Source organism: Diabrotica virgifera, chromosome 6 (genome assembly GCF_917563875.1).
Source record: "Diabrotica virgifera virgifera chromosome 6, PGI_DIABVI_V3a".
Taxonomy (NCBI): domain Eukaryota; kingdom Metazoa; phylum Arthropoda; class Insecta; order Coleoptera; family Chrysomelidae; genus Diabrotica; species Diabrotica virgifera.
In genome coordinates, this window is record NC_065448.1 from 44,151,683 (window position 1) to 44,176,862 (window position 25,180).

Genomic DNA, 25,180 nt, shown 5'->3' on the forward strand with positions numbered 1-25,180 from the left:
AATTTTAGTTTATTTGTGAGTAGTATCTAGTGCGTTTTCGGTTTGTTATACTGGATTTTTGTTTTACAGCGGTTCCGCCTGAGCTCACGCGACGCTTATAATTTTCGGTTAATTTTAAGGGCTAGAAGCCCTATTTGCTTCGTCGCAACTACACTCTGGACCAAAATTAACCGACCACCTTAAAAATGGGTTATTTTTGATGTCTTATATCTCCTAAACCTGTTGTCCGATTTAAGTGATTTTTTTAATATGTTATAGCCTTATTCATTGACAATATCGTTATAATAATATTGTTGCTAAACAGGTAAATTTTCATTGTATACCGGGTGTACGAATCAAACTGTGTTTTTTTCTTAAAGTTTGCATCACCCTGTGGAATATTCTAGCATTTGTAGAATACTGAAATTAAAACCTAACTATAGTCTCATGCTTTCTCAACATTTTGTTGTTTGATTGATTCGCTTATGTTGAACAATAAAAAAGTTAGGTGCTTTAACAACCAGATATGTTGTTTTTCAATACAGGGTGTTTTTAAAAATTTTTGGCAAAGTTTAAGGGGTAATTCTGCATGAAAAAATAATGACAGTTTGCTTTATAAACTTATGTCCGCAAATTCTTCGTTTCCGAGATAGGGGTGTTGAAATTTTTCTGACAAACTGATGATTTATTTATTACTTTAAAACCGGTTAAGACATGCACATAAAATTTGGTGAGTTTTAATACGTAGCTATTGCACATTTTTTGGCATACAATTAAGCATTTCATATTCACCATTGGCGCGCATACGGGCCGGCAATCGGAGCGAATCAGGTGCATTAGGTGGGAAGCGAGGACCTTCTCGTTCGTACTCAATGGCGCGCAGTGTTGCCACGTATATATAGGGTATAAATCTAATTTAAAACTAAACATTCTGTATGCAGTTTTATGACACAAATGCTCCAAAATAAGATGTAATGCTAAACAATATTCCTAAAAGGCAAAGTTTTCAATCTAATAGCACATAAAACAAAATCAAAAGATCTTACTCTACATCCTACCAGATTGAAAACAATGGAAACCTTCTCTGGTAACACCTCCGAGGCTTCTACAATTTGCAAGCCATAACGGATGCTGAGACTAAGGAAGATGAGGGAATTTTTCAATTTTTAATTCACACCCCATCTGCTCAGCGCGGTAAAGTTCCAACGAGAATAGTTCCCTTCGTACTCCAATCAGAGTAAACATGTAAATCAAAAATGAATAATCATTTTCAATTTCGTTGCAACACGAAACGACAGCCGCATCATTATTCATAAGATGAGAGACTAACATATGTTTCGAAACCGGTAGAGGTGCTTGATGCACTCTCTGATTGAACTAGAATAATGATGCGGCTGTAATTTCGTGTTTCAACGAAATTGAAAATGGTTATTAATTTTGAACCATTCTCGTTGGAAGTCGTTAACTTTACCGCGCTGAGCAGATGGGACATGAATTATAAATTGTAAAATTCCCTCATCTTCCTTAGTCTCAGCATCCGTTATGGCTTGCAAATTGTAGAAACCTCGGAGGTGTTACCAGATAAGGTTCCCATTGTTTTCAATCTGGTAGGATGTAGAGTAACATCTTTCGATGTTGTTTTATGTGCTATTAGATTGAAAACTTAGTTTTTGCTAGCAGTTGCCGCTAGGGCATCCCTGCCATTTCGTTCGTTGCAATCTGTGACTGCACGCCGGGGTTTTTCCTGGTTCAGTTAGAGAGAGCAGCATATTATGTGCCTTATGATGAGAGACTAAGAAGTTTCGAAACCGATAGAGGTGCTTGTTGCACACTCTGATTGGACTAGAATAATGATGCGGCTGTAGTTTCGTGTTGAAACGAAATTGAAAATGGTTATTCATTTTTGATATGCTCATGACTTGACATGAGCATAGCGAGAATGTTAGTAGGTCCTTGGTCGAAAAAGGCTATTTGAAATTAACTTGAATGCAGATCACCAGAAGACAAACAGCGTCGTATAAGCAACCACCTACACGATGGATTTACGACATAAAAAGAATATTAATAAAAATTGAACGATAGTGAAGGATTATAGAGCGAATTGGAAACAGAAGATGGCCTATATTCAGCAGTAGACGTTCGAGGCTGACTGATGAAATTAAAGGGTCACTGGTGCAGTGTTTGTTCAGTTATATTTAATGTAAATTATTTTTTTATATTAAACTTAAAAGAACAAAAATTTTATTTTATTGACAATATGATAAATCAAAATCATTCTAAAATTACCAAAATATCCCGATTAAATTTTCGACTATGTGATAATGTATCAACGTATATGAATGCTTGTGCATTAAAAATCTGCAACGGACTTTGAGGGAAAATATATTAAGTTACTATTAAAGCAAAAGCAATAATAACAAAACAAAAATACTTACACACGCAATCAAAAGTCACTGTCTTCTCACACCTTCTTGTATGTTCTACACGAACGTAATGGTATGGTATATTTTGCCTAAAAAATATAAACTCAAAATTAGACATTATTGAATGATTACTAACTAAAAATTGATTGAAGTGCTAAGAAAAGAGCTGAAGATGCATGCAGTATAGTAATTAGGTTTTATACGATTTGACTACAGGAACATTCAGCTTTATCCGAATGAGATTTCTCTTAAAATGTACTTCTGTAATTTAAGAGGAAAATGTACTAAATTAGTTACGTTTGGGTTAAAAAGTACCAAAGAATAAAAATAGATAGAAAATTAAGTCATTTCAGTACATAAATTTCCTAAGCCGTAGAACTGGCGTCGTAATACACACTACACACTACGGGGAGACTAGTAGTGTTATTCCTTGTTCGGGAATTGTATAACAGACTCACTATTTTTTCTATCTCACATACATATCTGTTTTGGTATATGCTATGATAATAGTGAACTTGCACATTTTTGTTTTATTAGATAATAATGTTGAGTTTCGTTTAAAAATAAGATTTCCAAAATTTCACGCATCAAAAACTCATAAATAATAACTTAGAAGTACAAATTTAAAATCTTCTGTGTATCTAAATAATTTCAAACGCTCGAAAAGGCGTGCGAACACTTGTGACTTCATATCGTAATATTTTGTAATGACATTTCTCCTGTCTCATATAAAAGTATATATCATTTTGTTAACTTTGGAGTTTGATACAGTTTTTGAAGAGATAGTATTGAATTGTGTGAATGTGTGTGTTTACTATGGAAAATAAAAGTAAATACTATAAAGTGTTGTTTAAAGTACATACAACCATTAAACCCCCCAATAAAATATTTATTAGATTACCAGTCGATAAGAAACGGAGTTTAATAAAGTGGTTACATACTCGTTGAAAGGACATTAAAGACATTTTAGTTCATTCTCAAGGTCTTCATGTATGTGAAAATAATTTTAATGTCAGTATCTGTTGTCTGCTTAATAGTTTTTTTTCTATAAATCATGTGTATTTTGAACAAAGAGAAAATATGTATAACTTTTGGAATATTTTCGCAGATGTACATTACAGCTTGAATGAAATTTACCTACACAATATTTTTCTGGAACTGTTGTTACTATACAATTAAAATAAACTAATCATAACATCATCATTCTAATCGGTTTCCCTAATTGCATTTCTCCACACAATTCTATCTTGGGTCATATCAATGTCAATCCCCTTTACCAACATGTCCTGCCTTATCGTCTCCCCCAGGTCTTCTTTGGTCTTCCTCTCCTACTCCTTCCAGGAATCTGCACTTCAGTTATTATTTGTATTGGGTGATTAACGTCTCGACGTTGAACATAACCAAACCATCTTAACCTATGCTCTCTCATTTTGGCATCAATTGGTGCCACACCTAGACTTCCCCTAATATACTCATTTCTAATTTTATCCTTCTTTGTCACTCCACTCATCCATCTAAGCAATCTCATTTCTGCCACATGCATTAGTTGTTCCTCTTTCTTCTTCACTGCCCAACATTCAGTTCCGTACATCATAGCTGGTCTTATGGCTGTTTTATAGAATTTTCCCTTCAGCTTCATTGGAATTTTTCTGTCACACAACACACCACTCGCTTCTTTCCACTTCATCCATCCAGCCCTAATTCTACTGCATTCATCTCCATCTATTTCTCCATTACTCTGTAATACCGATCCCAGGTACTTAAAACTATTGCTTTTTACAATCAGTTCACCATCCAAAGATACATTTTATTTGTAGTAACTCCATCTTTAAATGAACATTCCAAATACTCTGTTTTTGTACTACTAAGTTTTAAACCTTTTTCCTCCAGAGCTTGCCTCCACTGTTCCAGTTTTTGTTCTAAGTATCTTTCACTATTTCCTACTAACACGACATCATCAGCATACATTAAGCACCATGGAATGTTACCCTGTAGTTTCGCTGTTATCTGGTCCAAAACTATGAGAATAAATACGGACTAAGCACAAAGCCTTGGAGCAATCCTACTTTCACATGAAATTTATTAGTCTCTCCCACACCTGTCCTAACACTAGTCGTTACTCCCTCATACATATCCCTCACAATCTTTACATATTCACCGGGGACTCCTTTCTTACTGAGTACCCACCACAGAATCTCTCGAGGAACTCTATCATATGCTTTCTCAATGTAGCATATGAGCGTTTGTTTCTTTACTCCTGTATTTTTCCATCAGCTGTCTTATAATAAAAATTCTATTGTTGATCTGCCCTGCATAAAGCCAAATTGATTCTCGGATATTTCGGTCTCTTCACGTATCCGTCTATCAATTACTCTTTCCCATATTTTCATGGTATGGCTAAGCAGTTTTATAGCCATGTAGTTTGTACATTGTTGTATATCTCCCTTGCTTTTGTAAACAGGTGCCAGTATACTGCTTCTCCATTCGTCTGGCATTTGTCCAACTTCCATAATTCTATTAAATAGACCTGCTAGCCATATTGTTCCTTTCTCTCCCAATGCTCTCCATACTTCCCCAGGAATATCATCTGGTCCTACCGCTTTTCCTTTCTTTATTTTTTGAAGCGCTTGAGCCACTTCCCCGCTTGTTATTTTGGTGACCATTGCTGCTACTGTCTCCGTTGACTCTACAGGCTGTCTGTCAAATTCTTCATTTAATAAGCTGTCAAAGTACTTTCTCCATCTCTTTTTGACATCTCATTTCGTGAACTAGTATTTTATTATTTTCATCTCAGATACATCTAATCTGATTAAAATCTTTTGCTTTCTTTGCTCTCTGTTTGGGTATTTTATATATCTTCGTTTCGCCTTCCCTGGTATCAAGTTGATCGTATAGGTTTGAATACGCTTCTGCATTGGCTTTTGCTACTGCTACTTTCGCTTCCTTTTTCGCCACAATATGGTTTTGAAGATCTGTGTCGAATCTGGTTTCTTGCCACTTTTTATATAATTTTCTCTTCTCCTTGTACTTCGTTTGACCACCACCAAGTTTCTTGATCCTCAAACTTTTGTCCTGACGTTTTCCCAAGTATTTCAATAGCGGTCTCTCTAATACTACTGGCCATTTTTCTCCAAATTGTATTAGGGCTTCCTTTCACGTTCCAACATATTTTTTCTACTATTCTTCTACGGAATAGACCTTCTTTCTCATCTTTTAGCAGCCATCACTTGATTTTTTGTGGTCCTCTCCGATATTTTTGTTTAGTTTCACTTGTTACTTCGATGTCCAGAACAAGCAGCTTATGTTGTTGGCTTACTGTCTCACTAACTATTACCTTGCAGTCCTTGCATTCACGTATGTCTTCTTTCCTTATCATGAAGTAGTCTATTTGGGATTGATGTTGTCCACTTTTGTAGGTAATAAGTTGAGTTTCTCTCTTTTGAAAGAATGTGTTAACATAAACTAATCATAACAGTAAAGATTTATGTTTAAAATGGGTAAGTTATCAGACTGCCCTTTAGAAAAACCCTCTTCGGTCATTTAAAAAAAACTGTCTTAACAAAAACACTCAAATATTATGAAAGCAACTATCTAAAGATTTATAAAACTGAGATACACCATAAAATGACTACAACAAGAAAACGAATATAACACGTAATGAATTAATGGCGCGGACCTTAACATTTTTAACTTGATGACGTCACAACCAATGAGGCCGCGTTTTGGACTGGCTGTTATAATTTGAATTTTCTCTCGATTTTAATCGTTTTTAGGGGCCAAACGAAAGACAAAAACACCTTTTTTTCTTTGATACATACATATAATATATATTTGTATTTTAAATTTTGTTTTTTTTTTTAATTAAGTTCTGTTGTGATTTATAGCATTCTTTTCGAATTTAAAATTTTATGCAAGTTCCCTATTATTGACTGATTTTTTCCATTATGTATATATTGCTACACATTGAAGCTCAGAATGTTGGGATATGCCAGACAATGTTGCCATTTTAAAATGTAATGACTAATCTTAAAATTAAAGCATTATATTGTAGCAAAACAATGAGTCACCAGCCGCAAGGCGTAAGCCGAGAAAAGTCTAGATCGAAGCACGCTATACGTGGAACCGATGGGCGGTTGTTGGAAGGTCACACGATAGTCGGAGAGCTGGCTTAGCCCGGAATGATCGAGAATAACGACTAGCATATATAAGGCATAATTTTTGTGAATAGAGTTAGTCTTAAGCTAAAGTTTGTAAAGTAAACTTGTATAAATAAATAATAAAGTCGTATATAAATACACGAACCGCTAGTTTTATTGTAATTAGAAGTAATTACACTAATCACGCTACAGTTGGTGTCAGGTGTGGGGTTAACTTAGTGCGATATAAATAAGTGAATTACAGAGAGACTTTAAAAGACTTTTGAACTTTATTCGTCGGGAATAACCGGAGTGCGTTAATTGTTCGGTATTCGGAAAGACTGTTAAAAGACATTTTGGAAAGTACGTGTGTGCCGACCAAAGATGTTGCTACAAGAACTTACAGTAAAACAGCTCCGTGAACAGCTAGAGGAACGGGATCTGGACAGCAGTGGGCTCAAGATAGTCCTACAAGCACGACTCGAGGATGTCCTCACGAAGAACGGAGAAGACCCAAAGACGTTCCACATCCAGTCAGCAGAACAAGTAATCTTATCGAAATTAAAAACTGTTTCTGAAACGATCGATGAAACTTCTAGAAGAAGCGACGAGAAACTTGAAGAAGTTAGTAGACAGAACAACGAGAAATTTGAAAGTGTTTCTCAAAAGATCGATGAAACTTCTAGAAGAAGCGACGAGAAACTTGAAGAAGTTAGTAGACAGAACAACGAGAAATTTGAAAGTGTTTCTCAAAAGATCGATGAAACTTCTAGAAGAAGCGACGAGAAACTTGAAGAAGTTAGTAGACAGAACAACGAGAAATTTGAAAGTGTTTCTCAAAAGATCGATGAAACTTCTAGAAAAAGCGACGAGAAATTTGAAAGTGTTTCTCAAGTAATTAAAGACGTTTGTAGACAGAATGACGAGAAATTTGAAGAAGTTTCTAGAACATTCGATAAGATGCAGAAAAGTGTAGAGACCGTAGAAGAAAAGATCAAACAACTAGAGAGCATGATAACCGATACAAAAGTACAACCATCAGTTAATGCAGCAGCGTTAGATCCTGTAGTGAAAGATGAACTACCGAGAGACGAAACGTCGCATAATATGAGATTCAAATTACCACCATTCGATGGAAAGTCCTCTTGGTCCATATATCTTAGACAATTTGAAGCTATTGCGACCGCCAATCATTGGACCGAACAGGAAAAGGCTGTTTCCTTGACTGCTGCTTTGCGAGGTGATGCTGCAGATATATTAAGATCAATTCCTAAGGGTCAAGAAAATTGTTACCAGACCTTGTTCACTCGTCTAGAAAAACGCTATGGAGATGCCCATCTACAACAAGTATACAAAGCACAACTGCGAAGTAGAAGTCAACGAGCAAGTGAGAATCTGCAAGAATTTGAAGCAGATGTGGCTCGTGTGGTGCGGTTGGCTTATCCAGAGGTGCCAGACAGCGTTTTAGAAGAAATTGCAGTAGATACCTTCGTCAATGGGCTGAAAGATAATGAACTACAGAAAGCTTTACGACTAGCAAGACCGAAAGTTTTAGATGAAGCACTTGCTATTGCCTTGGAACACGAAGCAGCTAGCCAAGCTTCACGAAACAATCGAGTAATAACCGTGGAAAAAGGCGATAAGAGAAAAGATGAACGTTTGGTGGAAATGGTACGGAGGGTGATTCGTGACACGATGCCGAAGAGACGCATGAAGAGGGCTGGAAGAGTTGGTTCAAATACAGATGCTTCCTCGATACGGCCATGCAGTGAAAGTTGTAATCACCGGCTTAAAGTAGATGAACAGCTTTGCCCTGTGAGACGAACTACCGTCGTTAGTGAGCAATGGCAGCCACAACAGTTACAAGAAGCCCAAGAAGACGATCCATGTATAAAAAGAGTATTGGATTGGATGCGTCGAGGTGAGAGACCTAGTTGGCAAAACATTAGTGGATGTAGTCCGGAAGTCAAGGCCTACTGGAGCCAATGGAATTGCCTGATACTAAAAGATGATCTTCTGTACAGAACCTTTGAGAACGATGATGGTACAGAATCTAAGCTTCAGTTGATTGTACCTAAAAGTAAAGTGTCAGAAGTATTGCGTCAGTTGCATGACGGTACATCAGGTGGACACTTTGGTATTACGAAGACTCTGCAAAAGGTTCGAGAACGGTTCTATTGGGTGAACTGTAAAGATGATGTAAGAAGATGGTGCCATAAATGTGAACTGTGTGCATCCGGTAATGGTCCAGTTGGTAAAAAGAGAGCACCCATGAGACAGTACAATGTTGGCAGTCCTATGGAAAGAGTAGCAATCGACATTGCAGGTCCATTTCCAGAAACTGATGCTGGAAATAAATACATCCTGGTAGCCATGGATTATTTTACGAAATGGACCGAGGCCTATGCATTACCAAATCAAGAAGCTGCTACCGTTGCAGAGGTACTTGTTAAAGAATTCTTCAGCCGATTTGGTGTTCCCTTGGAGATCCACTCCGACCAAGGGCGAAACTTTGAGTCAGCTCTTTTCCAAAACGTTTGTAAATTGATTGGTGCCAATAAGACCAGAACAACACCCCTGCATCCTCAATCAGATGGAATGGTCGAGAGGATGAACCGAACGATGGGTAAACACTTGTCCAAAGTTGTATCTGAACATCAGCGAGATTGGGACCAACACATTCATTTATTCCTGATGGCCTACCGCTCGGCCGTGAATGAAACTACAGGTCAAACACCAACCTGCCTGATGTTGGGTCGTGAAGTTCGTTTGCCCTGCGACCTAGAGTTTGGCTGCAGACCTTCCGAGGAATATGTTGCAGGCGAAGAATACGTAGACCGCCTGAAGTTACGAATGAACAACATTCATGAACTTGCCCGACAACACATCCAGATAGCCAGTGACAGAATGAAAGATCAATATGATTCTCGCTGCAAGAATGAAAGCTTCGAAGTAGGTGATCTTGTCTGGCTTTATAATCCACAACGTCGTCGAGGCCTGTGTCCTAAACTGCAAAGACAATGGGAAGGTCCGTATGAAGTTAAGAAGAAAATAAATGACGTAATATACAGAATTAAGAAGTTACCAAACGGTAAACCAAAAGTTATTCACATAAATCGTCTTGCACCATATGCTGGCTCAAATGAAACAGAGGAAGCCCGAGTCCTCGAACAGGAGATGAAAGATGCACCACAGCCAAGTTTTAAGGAATTTATGTCAAATTACGCAGAAAGAAAGAGTGCTAGATTCGGCGTGACCACAGAAGTTCAGCAAGATCTGTTTGGTGTTCCAGAAAACGTCTCTCTAGCCCACTGTGTTGCCCAAGACCTCGAGATGACTAAAGGAATCTCGTCCGTATTCAATAGAAAGTTCGGCCGCCTGGACGAGTTAAGAAATCAGCAGCCTAAAATTGGAAGAGTACTGCGATTGGAAGATGGTCCTCGATCTTTGCTGTATATGGTGACCAGGAAGTCTTATACGGACACGCCAAGCTATGAGAACATATGGCGTGCTCTATGTAATTTGAAGAAAATCGTGTGTAATTATGACATCAAAGATTTGGCTTTACCCAAAATAGGCCATGCAGTAGAAAATCTGGATTGGAAGATTGTGAGAAGCATGCTTGAAGTGGTCTTCAGAGAAACTGGCGTACGAATTACTGTGTGTTGCATGAACCCGAAGATGTCGGATCCTTCAAAGACAGTAGACTGTTATTTCTTCTTGAAGGGTGTATGCAAAGCTGGAGAGTCGTGTAGATTCCGCCATCCTGGGCCTTCATCTAGAGTTGCTGATCGGGACGCTCAGATCTTAAGAGGGGAGCAATGTAGCAAAACAATGAGTCACCAGCCGCAAGGCGTAAGCCGAGAAAAGTCTAGATCGAAGCACGCTATACGTGGAACCGATGGGCGGTTGTTGGAAGGTCACACGATAGTCGGAGAGCTGGCTTAGCCCGGAATGATCGAGAATAACGACTAGGATATATAAGGCATAATTTTTGTGAATAGAGTTAGTCTTAAGCTAAAGTTTGTAAAGTAAACTTGTATAAATAAATAATAAAGTCGTATATAAATACACGAACCGCTAGTTTTATTGTAATTAGAAGTAATTACACTAATCACGCTACAATATGTTACCAAGAAGTGCCTTTACCGATTTTATATCATAATATAGAGTTAGGCTAAGATTAGGTTAGAGAAAGAGTGCCATAAAAAGAAAATGAATTAATTGATCACTTACTTTCCTTCATCATTTCTAAATGTGCTTTGAAAAATATACTGCCAAGCTTCTAATAGAATACACGGTTTCATTACATCTAGGTAATGCTGAATATTACGAAATGTTGACGGTATTCTTACCGCGGGTTTGTTATCAGTCACAGGGGGACTTCTAATTCCTTTGCTTTGTTCCAAAATCCAGGTCACATTCCAATAAAGCATCACGTTAATGTCATCGCTCAGGTCATAGTGTCTTCTGACATTCGTTGGAATTGCCACTGCAGCATTACGATTCGAAATTTGATAGATCAAGCCAACCTTTTCTTTTCCTGGTAGACTAATATTCTGCGTTACTGGAGGCAAACGATTGTTGACTTTTGTTTCAAGAGGTTTACGCGTAGTAGTATTATTAACTGGTTTAGATTCTGGTTTATTCAGTCTAGGATCCTTAGAAGATTTACCTACATTAGTCGATGCAGGTACAGTATTAGATTGTATAAGAAACGCACCTCTGCTTTCTGACAATTTTACTTTTGCAATTCCTTTGATGGATTTTGGTGAAGGTGTTTTTTTCTCGGCCTTATCTGCAATCTCACGCAATCTTTGTTTCCTCGTTTCTCGCATCGACGTTTCGGCAATTTCTAACGATGTATTATTATTTGGTTTTTTGAATGGCTCCTCTTTACTATCATCTAAAGACTTTCTTTTAAGAGTCTTTCTTCTATTTCTGGGGCTTTCTTCAAAATGAGGCTCAACCAAGGGAGGTTTAATCTGTTTCGGTGCAGTAATCTTTTCCAAAACAACGTGAAGGTTCTTGTCAGCTTTCTGTTCGTCCGTGTTCACTTTCGCCCCTCTTTCCAAAACAACGTGAAGTTTCTTGTTATTTTTTTGTTCGTCCCCGTTTACTTGTGCATATTCGCCCAGGACCGATTCCGAAGCGTTTAACGTTTGTTCTTTATTTGGAGTAACATCAAGATCTATTACTTCCTCCTCTGGTACTGGAAGACTTGCCAAAACGACACGAAGTTCCTTCTCACATTTATCAAAAATATTTTGCTCAATACTTTCATCAGATTTATCGGAAATATTTTGCTCAATATTTTTATCTGTTACCGCTTCCCTACTATTGGCTGTTCCAGATTCCTAAAACACGACAAATAACTTTACAAAGCGCCCTAATAGTCCAAGTAATGAAGCTTAAAATAGGATAAAACCTCGCAATTTTTACAGAATGGATCGATTTGCTTGAAAATTTGATAATAAGTAGCGGATATTCCAAGGATCAAAATCTATATGATGCCAAAAGGCGCTTTTACCATGGGGGTGGTTGCCACCCCATCTCGGGGTGGAAATTTTTTATTATATTTTGACCGCAGAAGTTGGTAAAAACATTCATTATAAGCAAAAATCTTTCTATACATTTTGTTGATAAAATTAATAGTTTTCGATATATTTGCTATCAGCGACAGTGTTAGTTTTATATCGAAACAAGCTGAAAATGCGAGCATTATCATAACGAAAACTTTGTATAGGATTTACGTATTTTAATTCTTAATATGGAAAATTGCTATTATGAAAAGTAGTTTAGAATTAATAATTATGTTTTAATGTGCAATTATATCATTCTAATTTAAATGTTATGAACTATAAAGGTAGTTACTCTTGATCGAAATTCATATTTTTTATATACCTCGTATAAAATTAATAAAATTTTATATAGGATTGTTGCATCATAAACCTTAGAACATGAAGAGCTTTTTATGAAGAATAACTTTTCTTCGTCAAATTAAAAATAAAAGAGTTATAAATGAAAATGTTGTTGGTATCCATAATTTGAGAAAAATCTTCAAATATTTTTTTCCATTAGAAGGATGTAATTGCACATATCAGACCATCATTTTTTATACCAAAAATATTATTTCATATACTGCCGGTTCGCTAAACTCACAACTGGCTAGTGATTTTTGTCAATAATTTTGCCAATTCGACAAAAAATAATTTCTAAATAGTTAATAATTACTAAATAATTAGTAATTTTGCCAATTTCGGCAAAATTCTCAAAAAACAAAAAAATTACCTACTAAAATCACTAGCCAGTTTTGTCGAGTTTAGCGAACCGACTATATTTTAATTTCATAGCAAATGGAACAGTACATTTATCATAAAGCGGAGGTCGTGTACTCGTATAAACCTTTTAAGAGCTGTTAATAAATTATTGCTTTTAAAATATACTCAAATTGTATTTTTGAACATCTTATTTATTTTATATAATAATTAAATTCACTATCAAATAATGTCATTTATGTTTTATTAATACTTAATTTAAAATTTAGTTTGACATTCACGAAGTGTCAAACTCAAATGTAAATAACCTATGCTTTGCTTAACAAATCGAGATTTAAAAACTAGCCTACTTAATAGCAACGATTTCAACTGGACGTGTAGCGTGTCGGCAGAAAATAAACCGATTGTGACGTCACATTTTACACTTTGAGGTCGATTATCTCGAAGACGGTTAGAAATATCGAAATGCCGTTTTCAGATTTGGATTCAGAAGAAAAAAACTACATAAGAATCCATCGATAAATCTGATCTGAGTATTGCAGGAGCGGCAACGCAATAACACACACACTTTTGCGAATTTATAAACGAAATGTTTTCGTTTAAAATCAATGTTTTTAATCAGTTTTCTGCTAATAACTCAAAAAGTTTTCGTTTTATCAAAACTTAACAAAAACGTACCTTTTGAAAAAATAAAAAAAACTGTTTCTTTAATTTTCTTTAAGACTAATATATAGTAATCGAGATATACTTTATTATATGTTAGCTCTTCTTCGTCAAATGCTAAATATTGTAGTTTCAAAGTCAAAAGACGGGAAAACTATGCATTTTTCGAGGATAACTTGTTTAAACTAATTTAAAGTATGTATTTACAAATATCTATCTCCAGAAATAAAAAAAGTCTCTAGCTCGAAAATTAAGTGACTTATATGAAAAGAATGTCAGTCAGTATTTTTTTCAGCAAAAAGTGATTGGAAACAATCCCCTAATCACCACCCTAATTAAAATTAGTCATTGACCTGATTTGGTCTTCTTTATTTATGTAATATTAATAGGTTATAGAAGTTTGATCGGCTTAGAATTAGTTTAAAAAAAATGGAGTTAAAAACGAATAACGAGTTTTTGTAGTTTGGTAAAAAATGCCCTTTTCTTCAGAATCGAAATATTAGCATCAGAGATACGAAAAAATATTTAAATATGAAATTGTAGCCTATTTCATTCCCAAGAACTTGATTTGCAAAAATTTTTCTACGGCAAAAATTGAGTGAGCTATTGACAATTAAATCTTGTAATAACATGCAAAAACCACCTTTACCAACCCTTTCAATGGCATTTCTTTTTGTGACTGAGGATTTTAAAAGGATTTAATGTTAATAACCATATAGATTTTGTAAAAACCTACAAAATTCTTTTTTATCAAACTTTCCAAGATAAAAAATAAAAAGGTTGCGGTTAAAAAATCAATATATTTTTTTGAAACAAAAGGAGAAACCCAATTGGAAGCATAATAATCAAAGTTAGCGGTGTTTTTAGTCATTGGCCTTATTCATTCTTCTTTATTTATGTATTGTTAATAGATTATAGAAGTTTGACTGGCTTAGAATGACTAGTTTTTAAAAAACTGGTGTTTAAAGCGAATAACGAATTTTTGTAATTTGGTAAACAATGCCATTCTCTTCAGAATAGAAAGGTTAGCATCAGAGATATGAAAAAATGTTTAAATATGAAATTGTAGGTTATTTGATTCCCAAGAATTTGTATTGAAAAACATTTTTTTACGGCCAAAATTGAGTGAATCGTAAATGAGTATACCATCGAAAAACATTGATATTTTAGATATAAAACCATAAAACTAACACTTTCGATAGAGAATAAATCGAAAACTATTAATTTTATAAAAAAAATGTATAGAGCGTTTTTTGCTTAGTGTTACGAAAATTACGTTTACGGTCAAAACAGCCGGCGTCAGAAAATTCGCGAAGGTTAGAGGGAGTTCCGTGAAACCAGTTTTACTGTTCCAGACTTTACTACCGTTTTAGAGAGACCATAGAGACCATAGACGTAGCAGTATAAAAGGCATCAATTTTGTTTTGTAGATGCAGTTAATATTTTCGACGCGAGAATATTGTTACGTCGTGATCGGGTTTTGAAATGTATTATCTGTATTTAAAGTAGATAAGTCATATTTGTAATTATTAAATAAATTAAATAAGTTAGAAAGTGTAAAATAAATTAGATATTGTAGTTAAATTGTAAGTGTTAAAAATAAAACAATTTCAAGTAAGTATTTTGTTAATTTAATAATAATTAAAAGTCAATTCGCGTAATAGTTCCTAAATAAATCAGTACATTAGAATGAATATTTTTATCAACTTTTGCGGTCAAAATATAATAAAAAATTTCCACCCACGAGATGGGGTGGCAATCACCCCCAGGGTAAAAGCGCTTTCGGCATCATATAGATTTTGATCCTTGGACTATCCACTACTTATTCTCAAGTTTTCAAGCAAATCGATCCATTCTGTAAAATTACGAGGTGAAAAGCTTCGTTTCCTGGACTATAATAGAAGATAAATTGTAAAAAATACATATTGTTGTTGTTTGTTTGGGTTTATATGACTGTCGACACTAAATCCATTAGCCAATTTTACTATTTTTTATTTTATTAGTCATTTCTTCGTATCTTATCCTAAAGCTAATACTAATATTAATCTCTAATAAACAATTCTACTAATAAATAATTATTTTTGTATTTTTTTAATAATTGTTTATATTTTTTTTGATTTTTTTTATGATACTCTCAGAGTTCCACAGCAAAAACTGCAACATTCTTCTTTAGCCCTCTACTTAATTCGAAAGCTTTTTACTATGGACTGTCCAAGTTCGTCATTCATTTTTATCTACATATTTTTTTATTATATTATTTTAATTATTATATATTTTTTTTCTATTATTTTTTCTTTCTTTTTTTTTATTTATATTTTTTTCTTTTCTTTTTTCTTTTAACATAAAAAATACATAAAAAAACTCCCATATCAATATATTATTATTAAAACTTTCTATTAGAAATTAATAAAATGGCTGTAGTAAAGCATATATGTACATCTTCTTCTCCTTCTTCTAATGGCGCTACAACCCTTTGAGTCTTGGCCCGCTTAACAATGTTCTTCCATTATGCCCTGTCGGATACTTTCCTTCGCCACTGCCTGATGTTCATGGTTTTGAGATCTTCCTCTACGTCGTCTATCCATCTTTTACGGGGTCTTCCTCGTGTTCTATTTCCTTGGGGCTTCCATCTCTCGATTACTTTTACGGCTCGATTATATGACATTCTTTCTGAGTGACCAAGCCAGTTTAGTCTGTGAGACTTTACAAATCTAACAATATATGCGCTCTGCATTTTAGTTCATCCAGCTCGTGGTTCATTTTAGTTCTCTACGAACCATCGCTGCAATGTGTTGGTTCAAATACCTTCCTTGGTATTTTGCGCTAAAATATTTTCAGTTGATTCATAAGTGACTGAGAGAGTCCACGTTTCACATCCATATGTGACCACTGGTCTAATTACTGTTTTGTAGTTTCTAAGACAATGATTGTTAATATGATGGGCAACATGAGAGTCAATGATCGACAAGCAGTCTCGGCTCTTTAAGAAGAAGAAGAAGATTCTAAGCTTAAACTCAAGATTCAGTAACTTACTTTTCATTAAATCTTTGTACGCATTAAAACACTTATTAGCGCTAAGAATCCGTGCTTAGATTTCTTGACTGGTGCTGTTGTCATTTATTATTGAGCCTAGGTAGGGAAAATTGGAGGAATATTCGTAGGTATGGTTGTCTACCTTGAGATTCTCATGATTTGAATTCGTGCACTCCCGTTTCAGCTCTATAGCTTTTTCGCTTAATACCCTTTTGTTGCAACTTATTATGTCAACATCATCCGCATATGCGCATATTTGCATAGATCTTGTATTAATACAGCCGTTCATATCCAATTTTCTAACAACAGCTTCTAAAATTAGATTAAAAAGTGTTGTTGATAAGGCATCACCTTGCCTAACTCCATTTTCAATATCAAATGCCTCTATGCCCTATTCCACGAACATACGCCTGTTTTGGATTACTTCGACAACGAATATTTTACTGTGCAACATAAGAAGTACGAAAGTAAATGGCGCTAATAATTATTCCAATAAACAACAATGTAATTTGCAATTTACTTTCGTTCTTCTTATTTTGCACAGTAAAATATTCGTTGTCGAAGTAATCCAAAACAGGCGTATGTTCGTGGAATAGGGTAAATCATATCTCCATTTATTCTCACCATAGCTTTGGAACCCTCCAAAGTCATTCTTATAAGTTTAACTAACTTATTGTGTATCCCTAACATAGATAATATCTATGTAGGTATCTCTAACCTACATATCATGTAGGTTTCTTTAAAAACAATCGTAATAAAAGTCCGTTTGATGTTTAACAGTTTTAATTAATAAAATAGATAACTAAATTATCGATACTATTAAATCGACGAACTGTAAAAGTGTTTGTGTAATTGCGACTAAAATTTTACGAGTTCTTGTTCTTACAAAAAGAAATGTATTTAAGAGATAAGTAATTGCGTCTAAAAGCGTATTTTTACGTCTTATCCCCAAGAACACGACTGTCGCCGTTCTCATCTTAAAATCGACTGACCCTCTAACCAAAACAGTCTCCTGTCTTCCCCTCTTCATGCTTAAAATCCGAAACTATTAAAATTCTACTGCAATAAATTCCGATCCCTAAGGGCCGGTTGTTCGAAAGCTAATTAAAAATGATCATTATCAAATATTTAATTACTGTCACAACTGTCAATGTCAACTTTGATTGGGTTGCTGAAAACATAATTATTGATTTCAATTATGAAATTAGTTAATCAATTATGTTAATAATTGTTGTTCTGAAGCTATTTCCTTGTGGCATTTTTATGATTAATTATTTATATGGGAAATAAGCCACAATTAAAATGAAAAAAATAATTTTATTAACGTTTCGACGCCCAAATCGGGTGCCGTTGTCAAAATACAAAATATTACTAAAATAAACTAAAGTGTTGTTGCTAAGCAAAAAAATTCTTCTAATAATTTATTTAATCTCACTCATTTATATTGGCAATTCAGACATATATTATACATTTTAAAGTAGAAGACTTTAAAATGATATTGCCAATATTTATGAGTTGCGTTCCTGGGACGACTTACTGAAAGATAGTTCATTCGATTACATGAAATTAACCCCAACTCAAGAATATCCGTCATAAAAAATTATAGCATGTGATATGTCTTTAAAAAGACAACCAAATGCAACGACAGTAAAATTCTCGCGTTAGAGACTTCATAGTAAATCACAAGGGAAAACCAGGAAAAACCCTGTGATACTATCCCGACATCGTAAGTATTTGGTCTTACATTAATTTACTCTCAAAAAATAATACCAAATTCTGACATGTAACATGTTTAAATTATAAATATTATTAATAATACTAGATATATAAGTAATACTAAAATATAAAATATGTACTAGCTCGATATTATTGACTTACTAATCTTGGTATTTTCTTTCTATTGACTTCCTCTTTCAGTATGGGTAACCACATCCTACTGCATTCTACCGAGGAATTTGCGACACAATTGGTTTCATTTAGCATAATTAGAGCCGCTTCTTTGATTTTTCTCTTTTTACTATCTGATTCTTTCAGGACTATACTTGAATCTCTCCACTGAACTCTATGTTCATTATCCCATGCGTGTTGACATATTTGAGATCTCTCAAATTCTCTATTTTTAATATAAGATTGATGTTCACTTATTCTAACGTCTAATGGTCTTGATGTCTCACCTAAATAAAATTGTTCGCATTCACAAGGTATTTTATAAATGCAATTCTTTGTTCTTTCTTGATCATTGTTAGGTTTAGTTTTAGATAGAATAGATCTCAATGTGTTTGTTGTTTTGAATGTTGTTGAAATGTTGAATTTATTTCCTATTGTTTTAAGTTTCTCGGATAGTCCTTTTTATATATGGTATTGATATTTTCCTCGTATTATTTCTGGTGAATGTTGTATTTATAATATAATAGCTAGTACATATTTTATATTTTAGTATTACTTATATATCTAGTATTATTAATAATATTTATAATTTAAACATGTTACATGTCAGAATTTGGTATTATTTTTTGAGAGTAAATTAATGTAAGACCAAATACTTACGATGTCGGGATAGTATCACAGGGTTTTTCCTGGTTTTCCCTTGTGATTTACTATGAAGTCTCTAACGCGAGAATTTTACTGTCGTTGCATTTGGTTGTCTTTTTAAAGACATATCACATGCTATAATTTTTTATGACGGATATTCTTGAGTTGGGGTTAATTTCATGTAATCGAATGAACTATCTTTCAGTAAGTCGTCCCAGGAACGCAACTCATAAATATTGGCAATATCATTTTAAAGTCTTCTACTTTAAAATGTATAATATATGTCTGAATTGCCAATATAAATGAGTGAGATTAAATAAATTATTAGAAGAATTTTTTTGCTTAGCAACAACACTTTAGTTTATTTTAGTAATATTTTGTATTTTGACAACGGCACCCGATTTGGGCGTCGAAACGTTAATAAAATTATTTTTTTCATTTTAATTGTGGCTTATTTCCCATATAAATAATTAATCATGTTAATAATTGTTATGTTAATTGATTAACTAATCTCATAATTATAATCAATTATGTTTTCAGCAACCCAACCAAAGTTGACATTGACAGTTGTGATAGTAATTAAATATTTGATAGTGATCATTGTTGATTAGTGTTGGAACAACCGGCCCTATTAGTAATAAAATTTGGTTCACGGTGGCGAATGTTATTCTTACTTATAAAGTTAAAAGTAGTCCGCTACCGTCGTAATCCCCAATCCGTTCCATCCATCTGGGTAACGTAGGTCCATATGTGTGAGACTCTGATTTCGTTTTCGTAATAATATTAAGAAAAATTATATACAGGGGAATTTAAAACATAAGGTAAAATATTTACAATTCTACAGATAGTTGCTTTAACATCTTTTGTCGATCTACTCCATCAAACGCCTGTTGGAAATCGATATATAAGTTGCAAATTAGTATGTTATATTCAACACATTATTCATGTATACCTCTTAACATATGTATTTGGTCTATAGTTGACCTCTTTGGTCTGAAACCACATTGGTATTCACCAATCATTTCTTCCGAAAACGATTCCAGGCAGCTGTATATAATTCCTGATAAAATCTTTTAGAAACATTTAAAACAGTTACGCCCCTATAATTTTCGCATTCTTTTGTCTCCCCCTTTGTACATAGGAAGAATGATTCCTACTTTCCAATCTTCTGGGATCACTTCTAGTGTCAATATGCGGTCAATTAGTTTATGGATACGCTTCCGTAGCACATGTCCACCATTTAAATCATATACATACTCTGGGCAAATTAGGAAAAAACAAGGAAAAGTTATTTACCAGCTATTTTATTGCTGGAATCAAAAAATAGCTTAATCAAAATGCACCATAATTTAATTCTACACAGAGATTTTTTTCCGATTTCCTTCGACGAAAATTGTCCTCGGAAAATCCGAGTTTCCTCAAAAAATCTTTTATTTTCAACTAAAATTTTAGTGAAGTAATTATTTAGCAATAATTAAATAGCTTGATGACATCAAAGCTATTTTGTAGTAGATTATATTTCCGGAAGCCGGCAACAATAAATAGTTCAGTAACAATTAAATTGTTAATTAAAAATTTACGGTCACGATAATAACTAGAATAATTATGATACACCAGAATAACCATGATTTTCTTATACAAAGGTACTGTACCTATCTAACGTACTTTACAGAATTGAAATTGAACTATTTGAGCGGCCTCAGAAATGTTTTAAAGTTATAAACACTTTTTTGGCTTATAAACCAATAGAAAATCTCGGTAACTATTAGACTAAAACTAGAGTGAAAAGTTATAATGAATAGGACGGTAATCTTCGAACCATTACCTTTTTATTTCGGTCCTCTTTCTACATACAAATTTTCATATCTTCAAGAGACTCTTAATATACAGGGTATTTCATTAACAATTGTCCATATCGTAACTGGAGAAACCTTAGCACAAGATACGAAGATTTAACTCAAAACACTTAAATAAAATATTCTTCCTTGCTGAGATACGGAGTGTTTTATTACAAATGTTCTAAAATTATTTTAGCCCGTTGTTAAAACACCTTTTAATATTTTTTGTTCAAACTTGGCACACAGTTTGCACATGTTAGGATAAATACTTTAACTAGTGTTAAAATATAGTTTTCCGCTGTTACCAGAGGCGTGCTGTAGGGATATATACTTCATTTTCGCCCCTTTCCCCCCCCCCGTACAACCCCCCTAACTGTCTTAATAATCAGCATGCTTTTTTATTCTTCGTTACTTTTTACGAAAATATCATCCTTTTGTCTCAATGCGATAGAGTAAGTTGTTTTCAAGTTATTTGCGTTTTGATGTAATGGATTCAATATTATTATTTATTGTTGTAGAATTGTTTTTTTTTTGTAAAGAAATTCAGAAAAAATTAAATTTATATCAACGACCATGAAATCATAGTTTTTCATCACCCTGTATATGACCAAAATTGTTTAGAATTTAATTTTGCTATTAAGAAAGTGTTTCGTGTAAAAACAAAGACGGCTTTAAGATCTTTTCCGGGAAGGTTTTTAATGTGGTATACAAATTGTATGAGGTTTAGATGTTAAAGTAGAAAGTAGGAAAGAACTAATTATGATATCTCTTAAAATATGACAAATTGGAAAAGTTCTGTGGAAAAATATTTGGTTCAGAAGAAATGGGTATGAAAGGTTTTCAGAGAGGCGTGTTTTTTGATTGAGTGGGAAAGATGAGGTAGAAGGGAGAAGAAATTAGGAGTCAGAATTTTGGCGAGAGAGGAGAGGTCACTGTGGAATTAACATCGGTGGAAGGCAGTCCAGTTTTTTTTTTAAAAAGTTAAGTAATCAGTGTAGAGTGTGTGTGATCAGCCTTTGCGAGCAGAATCAAGTTGAAACCAAATTGTCGACCGGTTGAAGAGTCAATTTTCCTGGTCCGAGGGAGCTTCCTTTGTTTTGTCTAGAACGAGTAGCTGATTAATATCTTTGTGCACAAGATATCGAACAAGGAAAACTGAGTAACAGAATTCGAGCAAATCCTGTATGATTTTTGGAAGCAGTCTTGATGAGAGGGACTTTTTCGCAACATCCAGAGAGTACGTGTTGGGAGAATCAAGGACGGCGCAATCCAGAGAACGAGAGAGTGAAGAAACAAAAAGGTTAGTCAAATTATTTGTCGGAATGGAGAAAATTTGTTTATATCAAACCCATATTTGTTTATTGAACTTTTTTTACGCAGTTAGTCATTTAAAATTTGAGAAATCAAGTCAAAAAAGAAAAGCAAATTTTATTAAATGTAGTATGAGTAAATAATAAATTAATTAAATAATTTTGTTTGTCAAAACAAGGAGATATCAGAGTTAGATTTTATTTTATTAAGTAAGAGATTGTTGCAACAAAGTTTAAATTTAATATTTTTTGAATCACATGTACACGGCTTATTTGATAAAAACAATAGATTACATTTATATGATGTTGAGTGTTTTCAATTTCCCTGTTTCCACCCTAGAAGAAGTAAGCAATCAGAAATATTAGAAGCCACAGATCACAGGTATTGCATCCAATACAAATTTAGCCCTGAGTATGAAATTGATTGGAAAATTTAATTTGAATTTAGTTTGTTTTTACATAGGCAGTAAATAAAATAATTGAATAATTAATTAAAGTACGAATTTGCTAATAAATCTAATTAAATAGATATAATAGAGCATAACAGTATTTTAAACATAATCTTATTGAATGTAGATTAAAATACATAGTCTTATGGAATCCATTATCTTTACACGCAAATAAATTGAAAACTACTTACTCTATCGCAATGAGACATAGGATTATATTTATGTATATTTATGTAAGGAATCAAAAAACATGCTGAAATGATTATTACGACAGTGGCGTAGATTTTGAGGGGGAAAAGGGGCAGAAATGAAGTATATATCCCTACAGCACGCCTCTGGTAACAGCGGAAAACTATCTTTAACACTAGTTAGAGTATCCTAACATGTGTAAACTGTGTCAAGTTTCAACAAAAAATATTGGAAGGTGTTAAAACAATGAGCAAAAATCATTTTAGAATATTTGTAATAAAACACTATATCTCGGTAAGGAAGAATATTTTATTTAAGTGTTTTGGGTTGAATCTTCGTATTTTGTGGTAAGGTTTCTCCAGTTACGATATGGACAATTCTTAATGAAACACCCTGTATATTATTCTAATAAAGACGATCGGCATTACGCGTGAAAAATATCAAAAATACCAAAATCAAAATCAAAAACTAGGTCGAAGAAAATAGAATTTCAAAGTTCAAAATCGGTATACGTAGAAATGTATTTTCTCATCTTTCCATGGAGCAATTTTCTTCATTTTTTTTTCTTCTTAAAGTCCGTCTCCTATCGGATGTTGGAAATCATCACAGCTATTCTTATTTTACTGGCGGCCGCCCTAAATAGGTCGATGGAACTGCAGCCGAACCATTCCCTCAGATTTCTTAACCAAAATATTCTGCGCCTACCGATACTTCTCTTACCCCTGATTTTACCCTGGATGATCAGTCTCATCAGCGAGTATTTGTCACCTCTCATAACAAGGCCAAAGTATTCAAGCTTTCTTCTTTTAACAGTAAGTACAACTTCACATCCTTTTCCGATCCGACGTAAAATTTCGGCATTCGTCACGTGGTCTACCCAAGATACACGGAGCATTCTACGGTAACACCACATCTCAAAAGCTTCAATGTTTTTAATGCTGCCCATCTTCATGGTCCATGACTCAACTCCATATAATAAAGTGGAGAAGATATAACACCGCAGCATACGCACTCTCAGATCAAGATTTATGTCACGACTACAGAGAAATATTTTCATCTTGTTAAATGCTGATCTAGCTATTTCTATTCTTGCTCTTATTTCTTTTGTTTGATCGCCTGTATGATCCAGGCAAAATCCAAGGTATTTATAGGAGGATACCCTTTCTATAACGGTGTTATTGACAACCAAATCATTCCTGGCGTGTGGATCTTTTGTTATTACCATCCATTTAGTTTTTCTGAGATTTAATGAAGTCCGTAGCTGTTGCAGTAGTGGTTAATGCGTTCCATTAGTCGTTGCAGATCTGCAAGATTGTCTGCTAATATCACTGTGTCGTCAGCATATCTCACATTATTGATTGTATTTCCGTTGATCATTACACCACAACTAACCTCCGACAGAGCTTCTTTAAATATGACTTCGCTATAAAAATTAAACAAAAGAGGAGACAGAATACACCCCTGTCTTACTCCTCTACATATTTTGATCTCCTCAATCATTTCATCATCGGCCTTGACTTGTGCTGTTTGATTCCAATACAAATTAGTTATTATTCTAATATCTTTTTCATCAATGTTCTTTTCGATTAGAAGTTGTCTCAGTCGGTCGTGTCGGACTCTACCGAAGGCCTTCACAAAGTCTATAAAGCAGGCGTATACATCCTGGTTGATATCCAAACACCGCTGAAATAGTACGCCCACACCAAATAGCGCTTCCCTCGTACCAAGGCCGTTCCTGAAGCCCATTTGTGTTTCACTTATATCTTCTTCAAGTTTGCGGAAAATTCTATTATGAATGATTTTTAGAAAAACTTTAAGCATATGACTCATCAAGGCAATCGTTCTGTAATCCGAGAACTCTTTTACATTTAATTTTTTAGGTATTAAAATCAATGTGGACCTTAACCAGTCTTGTGGTATTATTCCAGTATCATATATGTTGTTAAATAACTCGAGTATCATGTTCATCACTTCTTCATCAATAATAAGTTTTAATACTTCAACCGGTATTTCATCAGGCCCAGGTGTCTTACCATCCTTGGTGTTTTTTAAAGCATATTCCAGTTCTTGTTTAAGTATCCTTAAACCCTTCATTTCTTCTCGTTCACTGTTATTAATTCTCTTTCGTCGTCAAAAAGTTCTTTTACGTATTCTTTCCATCTTGTGAGTTTTTGTTTGAAATCTATTATAATCTTGCCTTCTGAATCATTCACCATTCCACTATGAGGCTTCTTCTTTGCCCCAGTCATTTCTCTGATTTTCTTATGCATGCCGAAACTATCGTACCTTCTCTCATATTCCTCAATATCCTTGCATTGTTCTGACAGCCATTTTTCTTTTTCCTCTATAA

At 34.2% G+C, this 25,180-nt stretch overlaps 1 protein-coding gene across 3 annotated transcripts in view; it reads right to left on the reverse strand.

Moving 5' to 3' along the window:
- The window catches only part of LOC126885939 (uncharacterized), a 313,786-nt gene that overhangs the window by 69,318 nt on the left and 219,288 nt on the right, over window positions 1-25,180 (reverse strand). For all 3 annotated transcript variants that reach the window (XM_050652762.1, XM_050652760.1, XM_050652761.1), the window contains 2 exons: window positions 10,775-11,895; window positions 2,415-2,491 (listed from right to left, as the gene is read on the reverse strand). In XM_050652762.1, coding sequence (XP_050508719.1) covers window positions 2,415-2,491; window positions 10,775-11,895 — 1,198 coding nt within the window. The remainder of the gene's footprint in view (window positions 1-2,414; window positions 2,492-10,774; window positions 11,896-25,180) is intronic.